Here is a 20476-nt window from a genome sequence, read left to right on the forward strand (position 1 = left end):
AACGTTCTCACTGTTGGTGTATTGCACTAACATAACTTCAACAAACCACAGGTCATACCTTTGTGCTCAAAAGATCCGGTTGTTTGATTAATATATATATATAACGTAGATTTCATTCGAAAAATTGGCTGCATGAAGCTGTTGAGGTAAAACCAGCTGTTGAACCCTTCCACTGACCTCACCCTCCACCGATGGCCCTCTGTGTATTGTGTGTGTATGCTGTCATCTCCAGCACCCATCAAGTACGGTTCAAACAGCAGACTTCACGTTGCACTTTCATAAGATACCGAGAAAAAACAAGGAGTGCCATGATGGCTTGCTTTATACTAACTGTGGTATGATGAGTAAAATGGAAACCTGTATGTTTGTTATTGTACAGAGTTCTGATATGAAGTAGAATGAAATAAATTACGTACTGCCGTGAAAAAAATGACCAGGTCTCAGCCAAGATTTGGTCATATTCTGAATCGGTGACATTAATCTTGGGTGTCCAGTCCACCTTGATACTGTGGCGGCTGTATAGATCCTGTGCACGGTGGTGTCATCTCTGTGTATGAGGCAGACCTGTTTTAGATTTTGTAGCTTCTTAGCAACAACATCAAATTTGGAAGTATTGTCTGCCATCAATCATCTTTATTGGCCACGGATGCTAACACATAACAATTCCTTCAAAGTCCTCGCTACATATATTATGAGTTTGGACAGATATGGATGTAAACTGCAACTTCGTGGTTGGCGGAGGCATACAACTGCAAGGAAGTAATTTTAGTTTAAAGATGCTGTAAAGCAAATTCCATGATTTGCTTCTCAGTACATTATATACACGTGTGAAATGAGTTGCTGAAAGCATGTGCAAAGTTTGAAAACGTTGTCGCACTGAAATGTGGAGTTAGACCGTCAAACAGTTTCTCACCTGTTTTCAGGTCAGGTTTTTTTTAGGCGGAGCTAAAACCACAACCTATCTACCTCACCACAACCTATCTACCTCACCACAACCTATCTAAGTCAGACCACAGCTGGTTTATATAACCTCCTGCATGGCTCCTCCTCTCACACGGTGAAACGCTATAAAAGCCTGGAGCTCATTTGCATAAGAGGTCGTCCCACTGGACTTCAGTTGCTCCTCCTGCCGTAGTCAGATTGTTGTTGTACATCAGCTGGCTGCTACAGGATGTCTCCCTCCACCTGCAAGTGCATCCTTCCTGGAAGCAAGAACCTCCAAAGCAGCGCTGCATCTCTATTTAAATGTCCTACTGAGGAAGAAAGGAAAAAGAGGTGGATTGATTTTGTCAAGAGCCTCGCTGATGGAGAGCTTTGCATCAACAACAACAGCCGCCTGTGCAGGGACCATTTCACAGCAGATTGCTTCACCAACTTCCACCGGAGACTGACGTAGTTCACGGACACACCGCTCCTCCTGCAGTGCGGCGCCGAACTGAGCTTCACTCTCCCGGCCGTTCATCTCTCGGTCCCACCGGCACCGTCCGTTGCCGCCGACCGTGTAGATAACTTTTCCACAGTAACTCTGCTACATTTAGTCCGCGGTGCAAACCCCTAAAGTGATTTTACTCAATGTAGAATAACTTTATTTTCATGAAATGGGAGCTAATGTGCTAATTAGCTTCTGTTGAGCAGAGTTCAGAGGAAAACGCTCCGATAACCGCGGATTGTTTTATGCGTCTCCATTGAATTGATGTGATGTAATGAATTGACATGTGATGTAATGCAGCGTTGTTCATGTTGCAGTCGTTACAGAACTAAATCAACTCCTCGGCTCTTATTATCTCCACTACTGTAGTGCAGGTGCGTGAGAAGTAGTTGGAGACTCACTGTCTGCTGTCTCTGGTGTCCAGTTTGACTCCTGTGTTACAGTTCAGGGGGACAAGCTGGATTTATATGCATCTGTATGTTTCACTCATTGGACAAATAAATTCTGATTCTATTGTGTTTTCCTAAAGCAGGCTGCTCCGTCCACCAGAGAGACAGAGGGCCAGTGGGACATCATGCACCGAGAGGTTGGATGTCAGATGGACCGCTTAGTGGGGAAAAGAACTGCAGCCACAGGACTGTCCTACTGAACACTGAACACCTTCCAGCGAGGGGGCGGAGCTTCAGCTCCTTCAGGGGACACGCCCCCCCAGTCTCAGAGCAGAGAAGACTGATGATTTTCTCACTATTTCAAACCCTAATTTAATAAACTTGTCTGTGTTTTTTTTCATTCAAATTTGGATGGGTAGTTAACAACCCATACTTCTGTGGTGTGATGAACTTAAAACTAATTTTCATTTCTACTTTACGGCATCTTTAAAGCTTTTTTTTTTTTGTATTTTTGGCTTCAGACGTCTGGGTGGGCATCTCTCATGGTTTGACTGAGGTGGGATGTGCAATCAGTTTGGTACAATACTGGCTGGAGAGTCCTGTAGACTAAAGATATTGATACAAAAATAGTTATTTCATTGTTTCAATGGTCTGTCCAGCCTTTTGCAATGTTTAGCATTAGCGAGGACCAATCCCACTGGTCAGTTCATATTCCACTCCGGAAGAGAGCTGCCAAAGGATAATGAGCTCCTCGACAGAGGTGAAAATGACAAATCACATTTCATTTTCTTATCAAACCACAACTACTGTGTCCATTCTTTTTTGAATAGAGCCTTGATTTCATTTGCAGTGGCTTCAAAAAGTACTAAGTGAAACCAGGAAACCAAACAAGCACATCTGAAGCCAGTTGAATACAATTATGGTCAAATGCTTTCACAATGAAATTCTCAATTATCAGCTTGCATTTACTCTTTTCTCTCTGTGTGGCTGATGAGTGGATGAGTGGATGTGTTGTCAGTTTGTATCTTTTTCATGGTGAAACCACACTGATTAAAAGCAATAAAACGCTCCACTGGCACAATGTGATGTGTGTGTCTGCTTTTTCTGTGCACACACACATACAGAGTCAATCTGCCATGGCATTAGTAATCATCATAAATACAGATGAAAAGGAACTCAAGATGATGCAGAATAGGAAGGAACAGAAGAAAGGAACAGTGTCCAAGAAGCTGCACTTCAAAGAAAATCTTATCCATGTGCCTGACAGTGATAGTGACATTTCTGAGGGTAGCTCTCCCTCTCCCTCTAGTGGTTTAGTGGCATTGTGTAAAACACACATCTATATGAATACAATTTCAATAATTATCTTCATGAAAGTCAGACTGATAAAGGAAACATGGAAGTAAGCATGTTTCTGAGTGCTGCAGACCTCAAACTTAACGCAGAGGAAGGTTACATTTCTTTATCTTGTATAGTCCAGGATAATGGTATGAATATTAGGTCATCATCATTAGGTCAGTTAGGGAATAAGTGCTGTTATTGATCACAGTGTTTTGAGGAGGATAAAGACATCTAAAGTGGAAGCTCACGATGCTTCACGCCACATGAGTGAACCGTTTTTGGCCGCAGCAGGTGTATTGTTTGCTGCTTGGCACCAGCTCCTAACAGGAGCCCCACGTTATTAGCGAGCAGCTGGTGAACAAGCAGCTAAAGAGACAGATATTTCCCTCAAGAGTCAGTGGAGACCAATACGGAGTAAAAGAAGACTGCCGTGCTTACATTCATCAGGTGGATAGGAAAAGAGGGAGGAAAAAAGCTGAGCATTCCTTTGACTCTCCCATTTTCATGATTTTGCTACACATTATTTTACAGCTCACAGTCTCCATATCAATCAACAGAAAACCCAGGGAACTAATGTTCATGATTAACTCGACTGCATTGATCATAAACCTTGACGGTCTCAACCTATGTATTAACTCATTTCTCTCCTGTGGACCCAAACTCTCAACCCAGTGATTATGGCAAAACGTGAAAAACGCCAGTCCACTACAGCAAAAAGTGAAGTAGCTACGCTTTGGACTGTCTAGGCATGAAAGTTACACATTTTCCGGCAGTGAACGGAAATTAAACTTACTGCATGCGTAAAGCCATGTGATTTACAGGAAGATTTAACTTGCAGCTACAACACATGGTTGGGGTTAGGAAAAGCCACATGACCCGGCATCACATGACATTTACGTGCATGTAAGTTTCACATGTTCAAAATGTGTAACTTTCACAGGCAAGAGCACGCCTATTTCACGATTAGCTGTAGTGGACTGGTGTGTGTATTTCACGTGTTGCCGTGATACCAGGTTGCAACTCGTATTACATCAGCCATGACCCTGAAAAGCCAAGGTGAGGAAGTTAATTAGCTGTTAATCAAGCACACACACTATACACAGAGTTATGAACTGTATGCATATTTCATTCAGAAACACAGTTTTAATATAACATCATGTTGCTATAGAGATAAAGAGACTGTATTCTACACAGTGAGCTATGGACAGCAGCTGTTTGGCCCTTGCTTTGATGATTTTGTCTCCGATTTAAAACCAAGAATCATGTTCTTCTTGTTTAGTATTGTATCATATGATAAATGCACACATTGATTGATTTAACCAGGACGTCAGGAAACTACAGCCATCACTGTGAAGCTCATCCGGCTGCTTTTTGTGGACTAGAATTCTTTCATTTTTATTAATTAACTTAAAATATGATTGTGTCTGAGTGTAAGGTTATCCTTTATTTTGTTGTTTTTAAACCTCACCAAACTATTACTTACACGTGTCAAATTTGGGCAGTACTTCAGTCGGTGAATATTTTATTTTTACCCTTAAAATGCTTCATGTTTTCTCTTCTTTCATATATAAATAATGCCAATACTTTCACCACACTTATTAAACCATAGCCAGTTTTCTATCCTTCTGACTAATAACACTGCAGCAGGTTCACTTTTTAAGGACATTATGAAAATAGAATATTTGTCACACTCTTGTCCTTATGTCTCCTCACTGATTCAAGTGCGGCACATCGACTTAGTTCCACAATGTGGAACTTGCTTTCACTCCACCACCACCGCATTTTCTATTACCGCAGATGTTGGTAAGTGGGCTGAGTGACATCACCCCACAGCAACCATGTCGGGTGATGTCGAAAAGGTCACCACTGTGTCTTTTCTGCAGATATACACCACCGAGAGCACTATAACTATCAAGCAGCATGAATCCGTTAGGACTGCTGCGTTGTAATGGGGTTGTTAGCAGTAAAAAGAGACACCCGCGCTGCTTTGTGAAAATGGAAAAGAAATAAGTGAGCCAAGTTGAAGATGTCAGCCAGTCAGGAGTGTCTCTGCAAGAGCTAAAAGAAGTTTAGATTTCCACCACTCTGATGTGAACTAACACACAACGATGGCATTCATGTCATGAAAGACGGTTGTTTCTATGTACCAAGACCACACTAAGTGTTGTCTGTGTAATAAGCTGTTGTGTCATTTGTAACTTCAGAAATATCCTTGATCAGTGTCAGATGTCACTTTGGGATGTGAGCACAGGTAGATGCCTTCGTTCTAACACTCTTCTATTGTTGTGTTGCAGATGAAACAACCAACTCTGAGCTGCTTTTGGGGGAAGGATAAGATGGGGGAGGGGGGTGTAGGTGAGAGAGAGGTGAGAAATACAGAGAGAAGGGAAAGAAATGTGTCTAAACTGTGACTATACATAGCAACAAAAAGACGTTGACTTCATGTTCATTTTCTCAATCGTTCAGAAAACTGATTCAACTGGTCTTTACCAGTTGTAAGATCTTTTATGATATTAGTCCTTTAAATATACATTAATCCTGTTAATAGTTTAAAGATTCAGTTTACTTAAATAGTAAAAAAAAAAAAAATCCCTGACTTGTAATAGCAAAGAGGAATATTTGGAGAGCTGAACATAATGTGTCTGTCTGCGATATTAATGTTAATTATTTTGGTAATATATGGTAGATATGTACTGCTGTTTAATAGTTGTTTTTTTGTGTGCTTGCAGAACAAGAAACTACGTAGAATGTTAAAACAAGCAATAACTTTCATCATTGAGTATTTGAAGTTACCTTGCAGGATCAACATCAGCACCTGTTACATGCATTTTTGTGACAACTTGTACGTGCACAATTGCAATTTCAAAATGGACCTGAAACTTGAGCAGAGTGCACACATCAGATTTACATCAGTTTTTAGTTGTTATACTGTAGGTGCAGCGTCTGACCTTTTTAATTGCACCTCGTATCTACATGTCCTGATACCACTGAGATGTAAGAGACAAAATATGGGAGCTTCTGGGTTTTAGGAGAATGAATCTAGAATCTTCTGGAAAATGTGTTTACTGTTTTGCAGTTCATCGGTAGTTTAGTACAAATGGCTAATGATGCCATGAAATGAATGCTACGTTGTCTCACCTATATCTGTCTCATAAAAATACATTAATTCACATTCTTTTCTTGCATCTCAACTTTTTCCTCTCTCTCATCAATCTAGTTTTGTTTATTTCATCTTCGTCCCTTCCTCAATAACTTTACCCCTGTCAACCATTGGCAGTGAGACTCTACGAGAGAGGTGATGTTTCCATCTTTATTACTTTTGTTCCTTTCACGCCGCCGCTCCCCTCTTCCATCTCTCTCCACCATGTAATAAGGTATTTAGTCATTAGATGGATTCCCAGGAGGGCGATACTCCCAGATAGCTGTGAGAAATCTTTCTGTTTTCCCTCATCTATCCTGCTCTCCCTCCATCCGTCCTTCCGCTCTGTGATTCTAATAGGTTACTTTGTCATATGAGCTTTTCCAGGAGGGTTGCTGATTTAGAAACGGAGTTGATGCCCTGCTTTAATGGCTTCGGTGTCATTCACATCCATCACCATCTGTTGTAACATATGGAGACCCATATACACAAAGGGACCAAACCTCCTTATACGATGATATGTCCTAATCCACTGGCATTTCTTTTAATATTACCTGCATACAACCAGTACAGCACAACTGTTTTCTTGTGATCACTGGCGCAGGCTGCTGACTTCAAAGTCTCTACGTTTGGCAGATTGTTGGGTAAAAATTCTTTTCAATAACTATTATATGATGACTTAATTGTGAATTCATTACAACATATTTTGAGCTAATCACATAATCAAGTTGTGAAGAGAAATTTAACATTCATGACCAGACTTCTGTTTACTTGTTTCAAAACACATGGACTGATGGAAAAAAAAAAAATATCCATCTGCTGCTCTGAATATGATCAAATCTAAATTTGACAGACACAGAAATAAAACATAAAAGCACATACTGCATATGTGCATGCACAAAGAGAAGAAGTGTACTCTCCTGTTCTCTGTACATACTGACATTTTTCGAGAAGCCATATTTTGGGCCTCATACATAATTTCATCACCCATAACTCATTTTGTTCTTCTATTTTCATAAATGAAAAGGCATAATGCAACTATTTTGGGGCAAGTAGGCATTCAACTTCCTCTCTACTGTAACAACATTAAATTGTATTCCTTATCCATGGAAGTCATAAAGATACCAATAACGCACGATTGGAAATCCATTACAAGTGAACGCCATACATGCAAAATCGTACGTAAAGGTACTCTGCAGTTTGTGATGACTAGTAAGGCTACGGAGCAAAGTTTTAATGACTGCTTTATTCTACAGGTGGCAGTAAAAACACCATAAGACACAGCAAAGCACAAAAAAAGGAAGTGAAGAAGAGGACTGCTAGCAAGCAAGCAAGCAACATAAATAAAGCAGGTTATGCAATTATAAAAAATAGCTTTGTAAATGTTTTATAGCAAGGGAAGTGGTAAACAAGTGTGTTTACAAGAAAATTACATATGGCACCTTTAAGTAAAAAAAAAAACAACCTCCGTTCCTTTCAAGAAAATGTAACTCAAAGTATCAACAGTAAGATTATGTCATAGAATGGCCTCTGGCAGAGTTGTCATTATTACTGATGCGTTAATGTGTAGGAAGTGAAACTCATTTTTAATAGATTTTAATTCAACATTCACATACTTTATTGTCACTGTGCAAACACAATCCAAATTTGCAAATGTGTAGCTATGCATTATGAATTATGAACAAGGATCACATGTTTTGCATGTAAAATATTAATCTGTACAGCTGCTGGAAACTACAACAGTGAAATTCATATTCATAGTAGAAACTACAAAAACTGCCCGTGAACTGTAGGGAGTAGAAATATAAAAGGGTTTCTTTAAGCCATGTCAAAATCTTAGTAGTTTTACATGATTTATTAAAGGAGAGGTTTGTTTTGCCATAAAGTTACACCTGTGAAGGCAGGCATGACATAGGTGAGACTAATGATGGAGCAACGCACATTAATGTCCAATAGAATCAATAGCAAAGGGCAGATGAATGACTATATTGTACAGATGGTAAAGGAATCATCATCAAATAAAATTATTCCTTTGTTTCATTAAAAGTTTACAATAAATTGTAGACACACATTTTTTTTTTCATTCCTTTAGATTGTTTTGCTTCTTTTAGTTTTCATGTTCTCGTATCCTTCTTAAAGGGTCTCTTTGCTCATCCGTCATAAAGTTCAATCCATCACTGCTCATTAAACCTTCCTCCTTATTGCATTCTATTTATACTTTCAGACTTTTCCTCCTATAGTTCTTCTCTCTGTTGGTGGATTTTAGTTGAAGTGACAGCGAGCCCACCCACTCTTCCAGATCACACACACAGTAATGACACTACACAGACAGCCACAGTACTGCATACGTTCATGCACACAGACATGCATTCACACATGCTGACACATGTGCACATACATGCACTCAAATTAACAAGTCGTGACGTGTGCACGCGCACACGCACCCGCTGCACCTCCTCCGCCCACGTCCCCCCTCCTCTCCCCTCCTCCCGTTGTTCACTCTTCCAGGCGACATTGATCAGAGGAAAACATCCATTTATTTCACGCACTTCCTGCTCACTGCGGCTCTGGCGGGCTATGAAGCGCAACACGCAGACGCAAGATCCCGCAAGCACAATGAGAAACACCCACGGGGGCGACTGCAAACGCTCAGCCCACACAGAAACAGTTTAATCAGGTGTACTCGCAGAACATTGCAATTTCCTTACAGCATTTCATTTTCCTCTTAATGGAAATACACAAATACGACCACAAATCCCCTCCCCAGCTGGTGAATCAAAGTTTGCATTGATCTAATCACCAGGTATAAGAGGAATAATTTAATCTTGATTTTGGCTCTGATTAGAGCCAAAATAAGGCAGAAAATGTTTTTTTTTTTTTTTTTTTTTTTTTAAATGAAAAGGGGTGAAAAAGAAGAATGGATCAGAAGAAAGAAACATATTAATGACTGAAGGGACATAATAAGATGGAGGAAGGCATGGAAGTATAAGAGGGAGAGAAGGTGAGAGAAGGGAAAGTGAGAAGTGCTGACAGATTGAGGGATTAATGAAAGGTGGATGATGACGAGCGGAGACAAGAAGAGAAGAGCTCTGTGAGAATGGTGTGTGTAGTCTTCGAGTGCTATGTTTGACTTTTATCAGCTCTCAAGTGCACTACTGAAGGCACAATGGAGACAAAAGAAATGAGGAGAGCATGAGCACAATTAAAAAAATCAGTCCAACACAGTGAGAAGAGTAGAGGCGATAAAGAAATCGCAATGGTAAGTCACACTGAAGTGGTATGGGAGTAAAAAATTAACACCCTCTGTCTGAAACATAGACACCGCTACCATAACTCACTATAAGAATGAATGTACGGACGATACGTTCACCCGCATATTTGTGTGCGTGCTCATGAACATTTATGTAACTTGGACAAATCTTGAATTGACTGCACCTGAGAGGTCCAGATTAGCCACCATCTATTTTGAGCTGGAATCAGCTGCAGATTGTATACAGAGCTGCCGGCAGGACCGGTTGTCCACTCGACACGGCAGAACTGCGATCTGTTAAGCCTTTTAGTCAGGCAGTGCTGTGTCAAGAGTCTCTTTTTGCTTTTTTTTTTTTTTTTTTTTGGTAGATGTGACAATTTAGAGGCTCCGAAGGCTAAATTCATCCTCCGAAGTCAGCAATCACAGACCATTCATACTTGGAGGGTCCCGGCTGAAGGCATAGTCCTGACATCATTGACAAAAATGAGAAAGATATACTGACAGACTGAACTGTGATCAGTGCAACCCTGTGGGCCTGAGATTACATTTCAATGCAACTCAACTGCAACAGCAAATGTGTTATAAAGTATGTCAATACTATATCAATATTGTTACATCAGCCTTCTGGATGGGAATATATGTTTTCTTCCTGGCTTTAAAGGCTGTATTACAGTAAATAGATGTCATTCTCTGAACATACCAGACTATTTTAGCGTGTCTGTTATTTACCCACTTTGTCATTACATCCATATTACTAATGATTATTTGTAAAAAAAAAAATCTCTGAGTAAATATTATCTGAAAGCACCAATCTTCATCAATATTTGGTCAAAAATGTTGTGATATTGGAGTTTGTGCATATAGCTCAGTCCTGTTATTTAAGACAATAAACGTTTAACACACTGAGGAAACCTTGCAAATTTACATATTTTGCAAGTTACAAATTCCTACTGAATATATCAGTAATATGTTCAATGCTGACATTTGCTTTGCCAAAATATCTGATCTTGCTGTACATCTGGTGGTGACTGGTGAATTGTTAAATTAATAATGCTCGATTTTCACTCCACTCTATCAGTTATACAATACTAAGAAAAGATGAAGTGTGGTGGGTTACTAAAGCTTCCGCATGTGTTCTACATCATATTTGATTGCCCTTACACTTGTTTCAGAGTTTTTATTAAAGTGAGCCATGGCTACTACAGCCTAGTGTCAATTACAAAATAACATGTTGTAATAATAATAATAATAATAATAATAAGTAGAAAAGAGCCAGCATATCAGCCTTAAGTTCTTCAACAATAGCTAAAGCTAACCTTCAAAAGCTTTTGGACATACCGGCCTGAAAAATACTTTTTTGTTTTGCTTTTGAAATAATTTCAACTTTTAATTTGAAGGAGGAAGGTACGCATGATGTATTCTTTCAAACGTTACATGAGCTAGGTTGTCATCCAAATGTAACATGATTTTTAACAAAATTCTAATAAAGTCTGCAAAAGAAAATATGATGAATGTTTCCATTCTGTTTCGCCAAATAGGAGTTTGTTTCTCAAGACAAACAGCCGGCAGCGCTAATTATTCAGGAGACAGTAATAAAGAAGGTGCCGCAAGATGATTAAAAGAGAGGCAGTGAAATCTCAAACCGCAGAAATATGATATTCAGGCCCGTATTATGTATTAATTTGAGAAACATTACTGTCACCACATTCCTTGCCTGCTGTTAGCTTTTGGCTCTTCATGAACGTGATTTTATTGTTTCGTCTGTTTGCATTGTATTCGTCACATTTTGCCAACTTTCCACAGCCGAGCACGAAGAATATTTTTACTATATTTCACTTTCCTTTTTTTAATTTTCAACATTTCCACTTAGAAATACAAACACTGAAGGGGTTCCTAAAAATCTGGCACCTCATAAAATCTCCTCAAGAATAACTGAAGCCCATCACATTTAGTCAGATCATACCAGGAGACGTTTACCTTCCTTAACTGTAGCGGACTTGATGAAAACCATCAGCTCTAGCAGTTGTCTCGAAAGATTTCCAATGTCTTGTGTGGTCACACACGCAGTGCTTCCTCAGGATAAAGAGACTTATGACTCAGATAACATCTCTCCATGTTTTTCCCTGGGCACTGCATACAGTAGGGATCACGCTTCCTTGGGGGCACGTTTGCTTTCACATCCTGCACTGTAAAGGCACATCAACGTGAACACATTACTCAAATACACATCTTCTTCTTTTCACTGTAGTAAGGAAAGAAATCTTCTTGTTGTTTTGTTTTTTTGTGTGTGACAGGTTTTGTGTCTTTTTGCTTGCCTTGAAATTCCTCCCGTGGCACAAACATACTGTTGTGAGCTGAATTTATGAAAATATTAAGAAACACTATTCTTATCCACCCACTCACATATGCAGAAACCTAACTTCATGCCCCCGCTCACCATCCCCCCAAACATACACACGCACGCACACGCACACAAACACAACGTGGTGTCACACACCACCAGCGATCGGAGCACCATAATAAGATATTGCAGCACTGTTGCAGCAGTACAGGGAAGACAATTTGCGTGCCATCGGGCTTCCAATGGCTTTCACAGCATGCGCGAGCGCGCGCGCACACGCTCACGAACACGCGTGACTGCACTACACAAAACACAAATACGCACACAGACGGCAATAATTCACTCAAGTTCAACAAAATACAGAGAACACTTCACCTAATTGTGTGTTTAGACAGATCACAAGTGTCTAACGTGAAATGAACGCAACCCCTCTACTCCAGCTGGAGAGTTCTCACACACACACACACACACGCACACACACACACGCACACACACGCACACACACGCTCTTCCAATCAGTCATTTTGCTTCCAGTTAGCTGCTGCCAGCAGCAGCAGCAGCAGTAACATCTGTGCTATGTTTCAGCTCCAGAGGAAACAAGTGTGAAAGCCTTACCTCGGCTCCCCTGCGGATCCTTTACAAGCTGGGGTGAACATCTCGCAGTCAGTGGATGGTGCAGCATTAGCAGAAGACCAGCTGCCAGAGCAGGAGAGGTTGTGGTTGGTTGTGTGTGTGTGTGTGTGTGTGTGTGTGTGTGTGTGTGCGTGTGTTTGTGTTGAGAGCAAGAGAGACACGGATGGGGAGAGAGAGAGAGAGAGAGGGTAAGGACAGAGGGAGGGAAAATAAGGGGAGGGTACAGCGATAAAGCAGAAGGTAGGGCAGAACTATGAGATGAGAGGCAGCCAGAAAATGTGTGTAAGAATTGGAGACAGTGTTACCATGGAGAGGGCTACACCTAAGCTCCTTTAAAGCCTTTTAATACCACGTAAAGAGTGACAAAAGAGAAAGTGAGGCTGAAGAAGAGAAAAAAAAAAAAAAAAGTGGCAGGGTTTGTTTTGGCAGAGGCAGAAAAGAGATGCCAGAAAAATTAAATTAATAAGGAAAGAGAGGGAGGGAGGGGGAGAGCAGTGAAAAGTTAAAAGACCATGACTGGGGGCAAGGTTAGCTCTTCACTCATTAACGTCAGCATCTCACTGGCGTTGACTCAGGTCAGATACAGAACCACCGGATGTGCTGCGCATGAATACAAAAATGAAATTTGAAAATATAATTCCTAATCTGCCCTACCGAAGCAGAAAGCTACAAGAGTTTCATTTTAAGCCCCTTTTATTTTTTTGCCTAAAGAAAGACAAAAAAAAACATGTTTTTGAATTTCTAATCCATTTGAACAGAAGGAATAAGCATCACATTAATTATTCAAATTGAATGGGGTTTCAATGGATCTTCTTTTAATGGGGATCTGCCAGTCCATCTAATATCAATATTTACAGTAAATCAATCAAGAATGAAGTTACTATTTAATCCACTAAAATGTGTGATTTAAATGTGGCCTGCCTGAACCACAATTAACCAAATGAAGTAAGCTGAAGTAACTGAGACCTGCTGAGTTAATTAGTCACCTTCAGCAGGAGTTTAACTGGCATTTTTGGCAGTTATGAATACTCCATCCGGGTACTCATCGTGCACTTCATGTTGCCATATTTGTCAGTGTGAACGCACTTATGGACTCCATATAACATATAATTATGGTAGAATGTGAAATGAGCCACAAGGGGCCTTACTTATGTCTGGCACAAAGCATCGGCAAGCGCGACTTAAACTCCTCTGAGCTCCCATGGGCATGTCGGTCTTAACATGAGGTGTGGTCAGGTGCATTGTTAGCGCGTTGCTGTGCGTGATTTACCAACAAAAACCTGGTCTTAGGTCAGTGGCGCAGTACTTTACCGATATTCTAAGGGCACATTATTAAGATAGTAGTATGATCCTGCATGGGCGGTTGCACAATAACACCAGAAAACACTGCTGGTTACACACATAAGGAAATGCAACAGCGCACAAAAAGAATCAAAACAAAACAAAAATTACAACGTCAAAGATTATTATAGTTTATATTAATCTGAGCTCGAGCAGATGTGTTTCCCCTGCAGAGAAGCGCTCTGTCATGCGACTTGGCAAATCTGCCAAGGTGTAACTGCACCTGGCTTCTAAAGGGTACGGGAGATGATCGGTTTACTTCATGTTAAATCCAAAACACATCTACGATTAATCGGGCCACAAAGTATAACCCCTTTAAACCACCCGCCTTAAATTGCACTCAGACTATCAGCTGTTAAACTAGCAAAAGTGGATTTGGACACGCCCTAAAAACACTTTAGCCATGTGCTTTAGGCCGTGCTCTTAGATGGTTAAAATTGAACTCCAGGGTGAGTTTGGCTTTGAAGGGCACCGGCACGGTGAATAAAACCGTCCTCTCACCTCACAGGAGTGCGCTAAAAGGGTTTACAATAAAGGTCAGTGATTTTGATATGTGACACACATTTTAACTCTCAGAGGCACAGACACTGACACACATACACACAATAACCAACAAACACCATGGGAGCATGGGTGTCAGGTATTCAATAAAGTAGATCCCCCGCTGAAGTACAAAGGCTATAAAATCAATCGCATGCACAAACACAAACACACACACACACACACAAACAAACAGCATGGCATGTGATTGATGTGCGACTCAGAGGCCACAGTGTTCTACTGATGGCTCTAAACAGAAAAAAAAAGAAACATCAGCTTCTCTAAACTATTTCTTATTGATCTGGTTTCCTGCCTGTGGCTCTAACAACACACATGGACACACAGCAGTCCCACAAAGAGACAAGCAGAGTGAGAGGAGGGAGGATAGCAGGTTAAATTAAATCGTTCCCCCCGTATTAGATAGACCGAAGCAGACACGAGAGGGTCCACAGGTGCATGCACACGCTAAGTCACTGTCCCTCCCGCACCCTCCCCCCTTACATGAACGCACACATGTATATATATATATATAGAGAGAGAGAGTGAGAGACACACACACCCACAGACCAGAGCGCTCTCCTTTCATTTGTTGTGTTTGTTTTGAGGATGTGTCTTCTTTTCCTCTAATCTCCGGGCAGTTTAATGCTCCAGGATCCTTTGTCAGTTCTAATTGGTCCTGCTGGTTGGGGTTACCATAGAAACCAGTTTAGAAAGTGTTGGCTGGAGGTCTGCCAAGGGTTCGGATGAGATTAACTGTAATGACCTACAGTAACCAACACGATACCATTTATGCAAACAGAGAACAGTGAAGACATCTTTGCTTGGTTTCAATCGGATGTATCCTAAACTTAAATGCAGCTCTCTTGAAGCTGTGAGCGCAACATGGTGCATTAGATCAAACTTTTTGTTTTGAATGCAGTGTGCTCGCTTCACTTTGGAGGATGACCGACATCCAAATCATACTTGTACAGACAAGAGAAGAATTTACATGATCTAAACTGGAGGAGCGCTGGCTAGTGTTGGTTTTGTGGCAGCGGGTGTCACTGTTGCGGGCCGTCTGTCACAGTAACAAGTCCCCCCACAGGCCTAAATCTGTCTCTGCGAGCTTCACTAACGAGCAACGCGAGTCTTTGTCGCAGTGAGCTCGTGGCACTTGCCAGAGTTTATCTGTCCTATTTCCATACATTTGGGATTTTGGTCTTCTCTGTAAATGAACCAGCCCGGACACTTTTCTGTCAGCCACAAGTTTTCTTTGACTAGGTGACACAACAAAATGTATATTGAGTATAATGTATAATTATGAATTTGAATGGTGTCATCATGCTGAGTGTTTAGGTCTAAATATATTATGATGATTAACAGCTAAAGCATGCACTGTAAAAATACCCAGAATAACAGTAAATTCCATTATCCACTGAAATCAGAGTCGTATTAAATGTTTTTGCCTAATGTATCTCTTACCTCTTTTGAACCTACGGTACAGTTAACTATGAGAGTGAACTGTTTTAAAGTTAACTTATGACAGATGGTGATGGGACATGATTTTCGAATAATCGACAACAATCATTAGTTCGTTAGTACGACTGTCGTCCTTTCAGCGCCTGTATGTAATGCATTACTCTTGTCAGAAGGTGGCGGTAATATACCTAAAAAGCTGTCTGCCAGTCACCATTAAACAATGGTTTACCATACCAGGCTTCAGAGCTTTGGCAGGAAAGCACATTCTGTTCACAAACTTAGCTCTCTGTGAGATGCTGCCTAAAACGCATTATGTCTGCTATTTTTGAATTGGAATTGGCTCTAACCCTGAAATGCACAACTCCATTTGAGGCTGTGACGTTAAAGAACTCTGTTAATTAGAAAAGTACCCAACAGCTTTGTGACTGTGCTGGTTGCTGCTCTACATTCTGTGGCGTTGACCTTGCGTAGGCGAGAGCAGACTCCTGCAGGCTCCGCTGCCTCTTCCAAGCAGGACAGACTGTGATAGCGCAGTGAGACTGTCTGGAAGAAAGAAAATTAAAGAAAATATTTTAGCAACAGAAATTATACTGTATGTTTGGACAAGACAAGTTCCTCTTGCAGTTTTCAATTCCTCAATGATCCCCAACCTGAACTGAGCTACTCTGACAAGTTGCTGGCAGCTGCACCAGCTTTTTGCGTCGAACTCAGAAACAGCTCCATATAGTTTAAACAAAAGATCATTTTGATGTATTTTTATCAAATGTACAGCCCTAGCAGTCTTTACAACGTGCTATATAAGTACATTGTAATATAAGTAATAAAAGACTTAAGTCAAACTCCATTTTGTTCAGATGTGGATTGGAGTATTTATTGCAACGTTATACCACTATGTGTATATGCCGGGAAGCATCTCTGCTTTAAAATGAATCCTTTATTTTAACCTGCGGTATGTTTGCACTTGTTTCTGATAATCAATTATTAATTTTATGCCGACATTAAAAAAATCATTGATGTCCTCAATTCTCAATTTTCCATTGATTTCTACAAAACAAGGCTTTCAAAGAGTCATAATCTTGCTGTGTATGCTTTTTGCGGAGATAAATATGTTGTAATCCTTCCACCAGTGCACAGGTACTTAAAAGCATGCAAGATTTTCAAAAATTAAGTAAAAATATAATGTGAAAAAGTCACATTTCTAACATTATGCCAAAGACATCTTCTATGTATTACACTGCAGAGACATCTACTGAATTAGCATGCTGAACAACTAGCTCCAGCCTGCCCCCATCTGGTAATACTACCCTACACGGAGTAAGGAGTGATATTGAGTCAAAGTAGCACCCAGTCTGCCCCCAGTTTATCATGAGGAAAAAGAAGAAACAAGTAAACACAAAGAGGGCTGAAAGTCTTGGCAAAATGGAAGCAAAACAATAATTAACATTATATAAGTTAAGGTTTACTTGTTGATATTCAGATCAGGGCACTTGATCATGAGCTCAATAAGTTCATGATCAACTGATCTATCAAACTGAGGCAACTTAATGTGGCAAACAAACCAGGTGTACTGACCTTGTTTGGACAATTCAAAACAAATCTTTAGTGCAACTAATGTCAGCACAAAATGTAAAGAAAACAATCCTGATATCATTGATATAGTTTGTTGTTGTTGCTGCTGCTATGGCCTTGCCAAAACTAAGGATAAGCAGGTTATAATATAAACTACCAGTTTAACTGAAAAAAAACCATATTGGCAAGGAAAGAATATGCAAAATTCAACCAAATTGCTCAAACTCTGAGAGGCGAGGCAAGGCAAGTTTATTTGTATAGCACAGTTCAACAACAAAGCAATTCAAAGTGCTTCACATAAAACCATTAAAAGCATCGAAACAGAAGGCAAAAGAAAAGGAAATTTAAAAACAATTAAGAACATTGATTGAAACATCAAAAAACAGTCAATAAAACATTAAACAAGCTAAAAATAGAATAAAAGTGGCAGAGCAGTTTAATAAATAAAATACAGTAGTAAAATACAGAAATACAGGAAATTGATCAACATCCTTGAGTCTGGTTCAATTGAAGGCAGCAGCAAACAGAAAAGTCTTCAATCTTGATTTGAAGCAGCTGAGAGTCTCAGCAGACCTGCAGCTTTCTGGGAGTTTGTTCCAGATATGTGGAGCAGAAAAACTGAACGCTGCTTCTCCATGTTTAGTTCTGACTCTGGGGGCAGAAAGGAGACCTGTCCCAGAGGACTTGAGGGGTCGGGATGGTTCATAAGGTAGCAGCAGATCAGAAATGTATTTTGGCCCTAAACCATTCAGTGCTTTATAAATCAACAGCAGGATTTTAAAGTGGATTCTTTGTTGGACAGGAAGCCAGTGTAAAGACCTCAGGAGTGATGTGATCCAGTTTCTTGGTTTGAGGTCTGAATCCATGACTATACCTAGATTTCTAGCTCGGTTTGTGTTTTTTAACATCAGTGATTGAAGCCGAGCGCTGACTTTCAATCATTCTTCCTTGGCCCCAAAAACAATTACTTCTGTTTTATCTTTGTTTAATTGAAGAAAATTCTGGCACATCCAGTTGTTGATTTGTTCAATGCATTTACCCAACCCTTGTAGGGGATTATAGTCCCCTGGCGATATAGTTACAGTATGTAGATTTGTGTGTCGTCTGCATAATTATGATAACACATTTTGTTTCTTTCCATAATCTGAACTATTGGAAGCATGTCGATGTTGAACAGAAGAGGCCCCAGAATTGAACCTTGGGGAGCTGAACTGACGGGATACTACAGTGACTCACTATCACCTCTTAATGTACAGAGTGGTATTACAATGCTGGACCTAAAGCTTACATATTACACCTTTATTGGTTTACAGAGACCATTTACTTCAGATTTTCTCAGACCAGCTTTAGTCTAAACTATGTATCACAAACTCATATATCCTGTCTTGCCACTGAAAGTGGGTGAAAGGTATGATTCCATGTATTCCCTGCACTCTGAATTTTGACGAGTCCTCTTCAAGATCTTCAGTGGAACAACTAAACAGATTAATGCCTGGTTCAGAGTCATTAAAGGTTACAGGAGCATGTGTCATGGTGCAACAGTACAAAGGTTTAATGTGTGAAAAGATCATGTTAAAGGTTAAAAGTCACAGAGCCACAAAAAAAGCACAATATTTAGGCCAAACATATGCAAAAAGAGGGAGAATGAAGTGGAACAGAAATAATATGTATTTCTGTTAGAAGGGAAATTAGCTCACCTGTGCAGTATTTTAGTTTGTATTGAAATTAAGTAGCTGAGGCAGAGACAGTATTATTTAACCAAAACTGTTTACAATATTGTTTCATAAATATGTTTGTGTTGAATAAACAACCCTCCAGGAGACATCTTTTTAAAAACTGCAATATCACCTCAACACTTGGGGGCTTGGCCACTAAAACTGCAAGACCAAAAGCTGTGGCACAATGATCCCGATGTAGAAAGGCACTTCCATAATGTATCTAACTTCTGTCTGACAGAAGCTAAGCTCCTGGTTAATCTAAGAGCTGAATGCTTTAATGCTTTCAGTACATTTCTGGCAGTTTTGTTTATTTTAGAAACCATAAAAGGAACCATATTGTTTCTGACACATCTACAGAGAAATTAGGAAGTCACACACACATACTAACCACTAGGGGGTAGTGAAAGCCCAGGTGAAGGTCTCCGTGAAGTAAAGGGACAAAGGAGATTGCAGCACAGAGAGGTCAACAAAAGGTTAAATATGGTTACACACTGCTGGTACTTGCATATGAGGTAGTTATTCATTTTAATTAATGATATGGATGCTGTAGAAGTAATGTGGTGAGTATTTAAAAGAGTGTAAAGTATGTTAAGGTCACAGAAGTCAAACCTCACTTTACTTTCTTATAATGTTTATGGGAATATTGTAGAAGTAGCTACAGCATTACTGTAAACTACATGGCTTGATCTTGTTAGTATACTTTACTGTCTTCACCACAGCACTGAATCAAGTATGTGTATAATCTATAATTTTCACAGTAGGGTATGTTGCACATGCAAAGACAATTCATTTGTTAAATCAGCCAATTGAGAAACACAATTATGAAAGGTGACTGACATAACATAGCCTACTCTGTTAATTCCTGTGTCCATCAATGCATAGTGTATGTGGTTTGCCATGTGCTCAAACCATTTACAGTCTTTTCATGAAAAGACAAAAGTCCTCTTTTGTGCCCAAGCTCCCTTCACGCATAAAATTAAAGGACTGTAATCTATATTCACATTTTCTAATTTTCTAACAAAAGACTGGAAAAGTTATGTAATGAAAAAAAAAGAAGAAGAAAACGCCTGTTGGAAAATCTCACAACTAATTAGGTTAATTTGCAATAGATCAGTAACATCATTAGGTATAAAAAGAACATTCCAGAGAGGTAGAGCCTCTCTGCGGTGAAGATGGGGAGGGTTTTACCACCCTGTGAAACAGTGTACCATTTAAAAATAATTATTCTCGGTGGAAAATTCATCATTGCAGGACATAAAATCATTAAAAGATTCAGAGAATTTTTGAAAACTCTTGGTATGCAGGGGACATCGCCAAAAAACATTATT

At 39.9% G+C, this 20476-nt stretch overlaps 1 protein-coding gene across 2 annotated transcripts in view; it reads right to left on the bottom strand.

Annotated features, from left to right (window-relative positions):
• The window catches only part of rap1gap2a (RAP1 GTPase activating protein 2a), an 85956-nt gene extending 73311 nt beyond the window's left edge, over nucleotides 1–12645 (bottom strand). The window contains exon 1 of one of the 2 annotated variants that reach the window (XM_069701737.1): nucleotides 12505–12645. In XM_069701737.1, coding sequence (XP_069557838.1) covers nucleotides 12505–12545 — 41 coding nt within the window. In that variant the 5' untranslated portion in view covers nucleotides 12546–12645. The remainder of the gene's footprint in view (nucleotides 1–12504) is intronic. The other variant, XM_069701653.1, reaches the window with a different exon arrangement.
• Between the last annotated feature and the right edge of the window lie 7831 nt (nucleotides 12646–20476).

The sequence above is a fragment of the Brachyistius frenatus genome, unplaced genomic scaffold, assembly GCF_029030835.1.
Source record: "Brachyistius frenatus isolate BFR_SWC_R1_liver_20210118 unplaced genomic scaffold, ASM2903083v1 Contig_1, whole genome shotgun sequence".
Classification (NCBI taxonomy): Eukaryota; Metazoa; Chordata; class Actinopteri; family Embiotocidae; genus Brachyistius; species Brachyistius frenatus.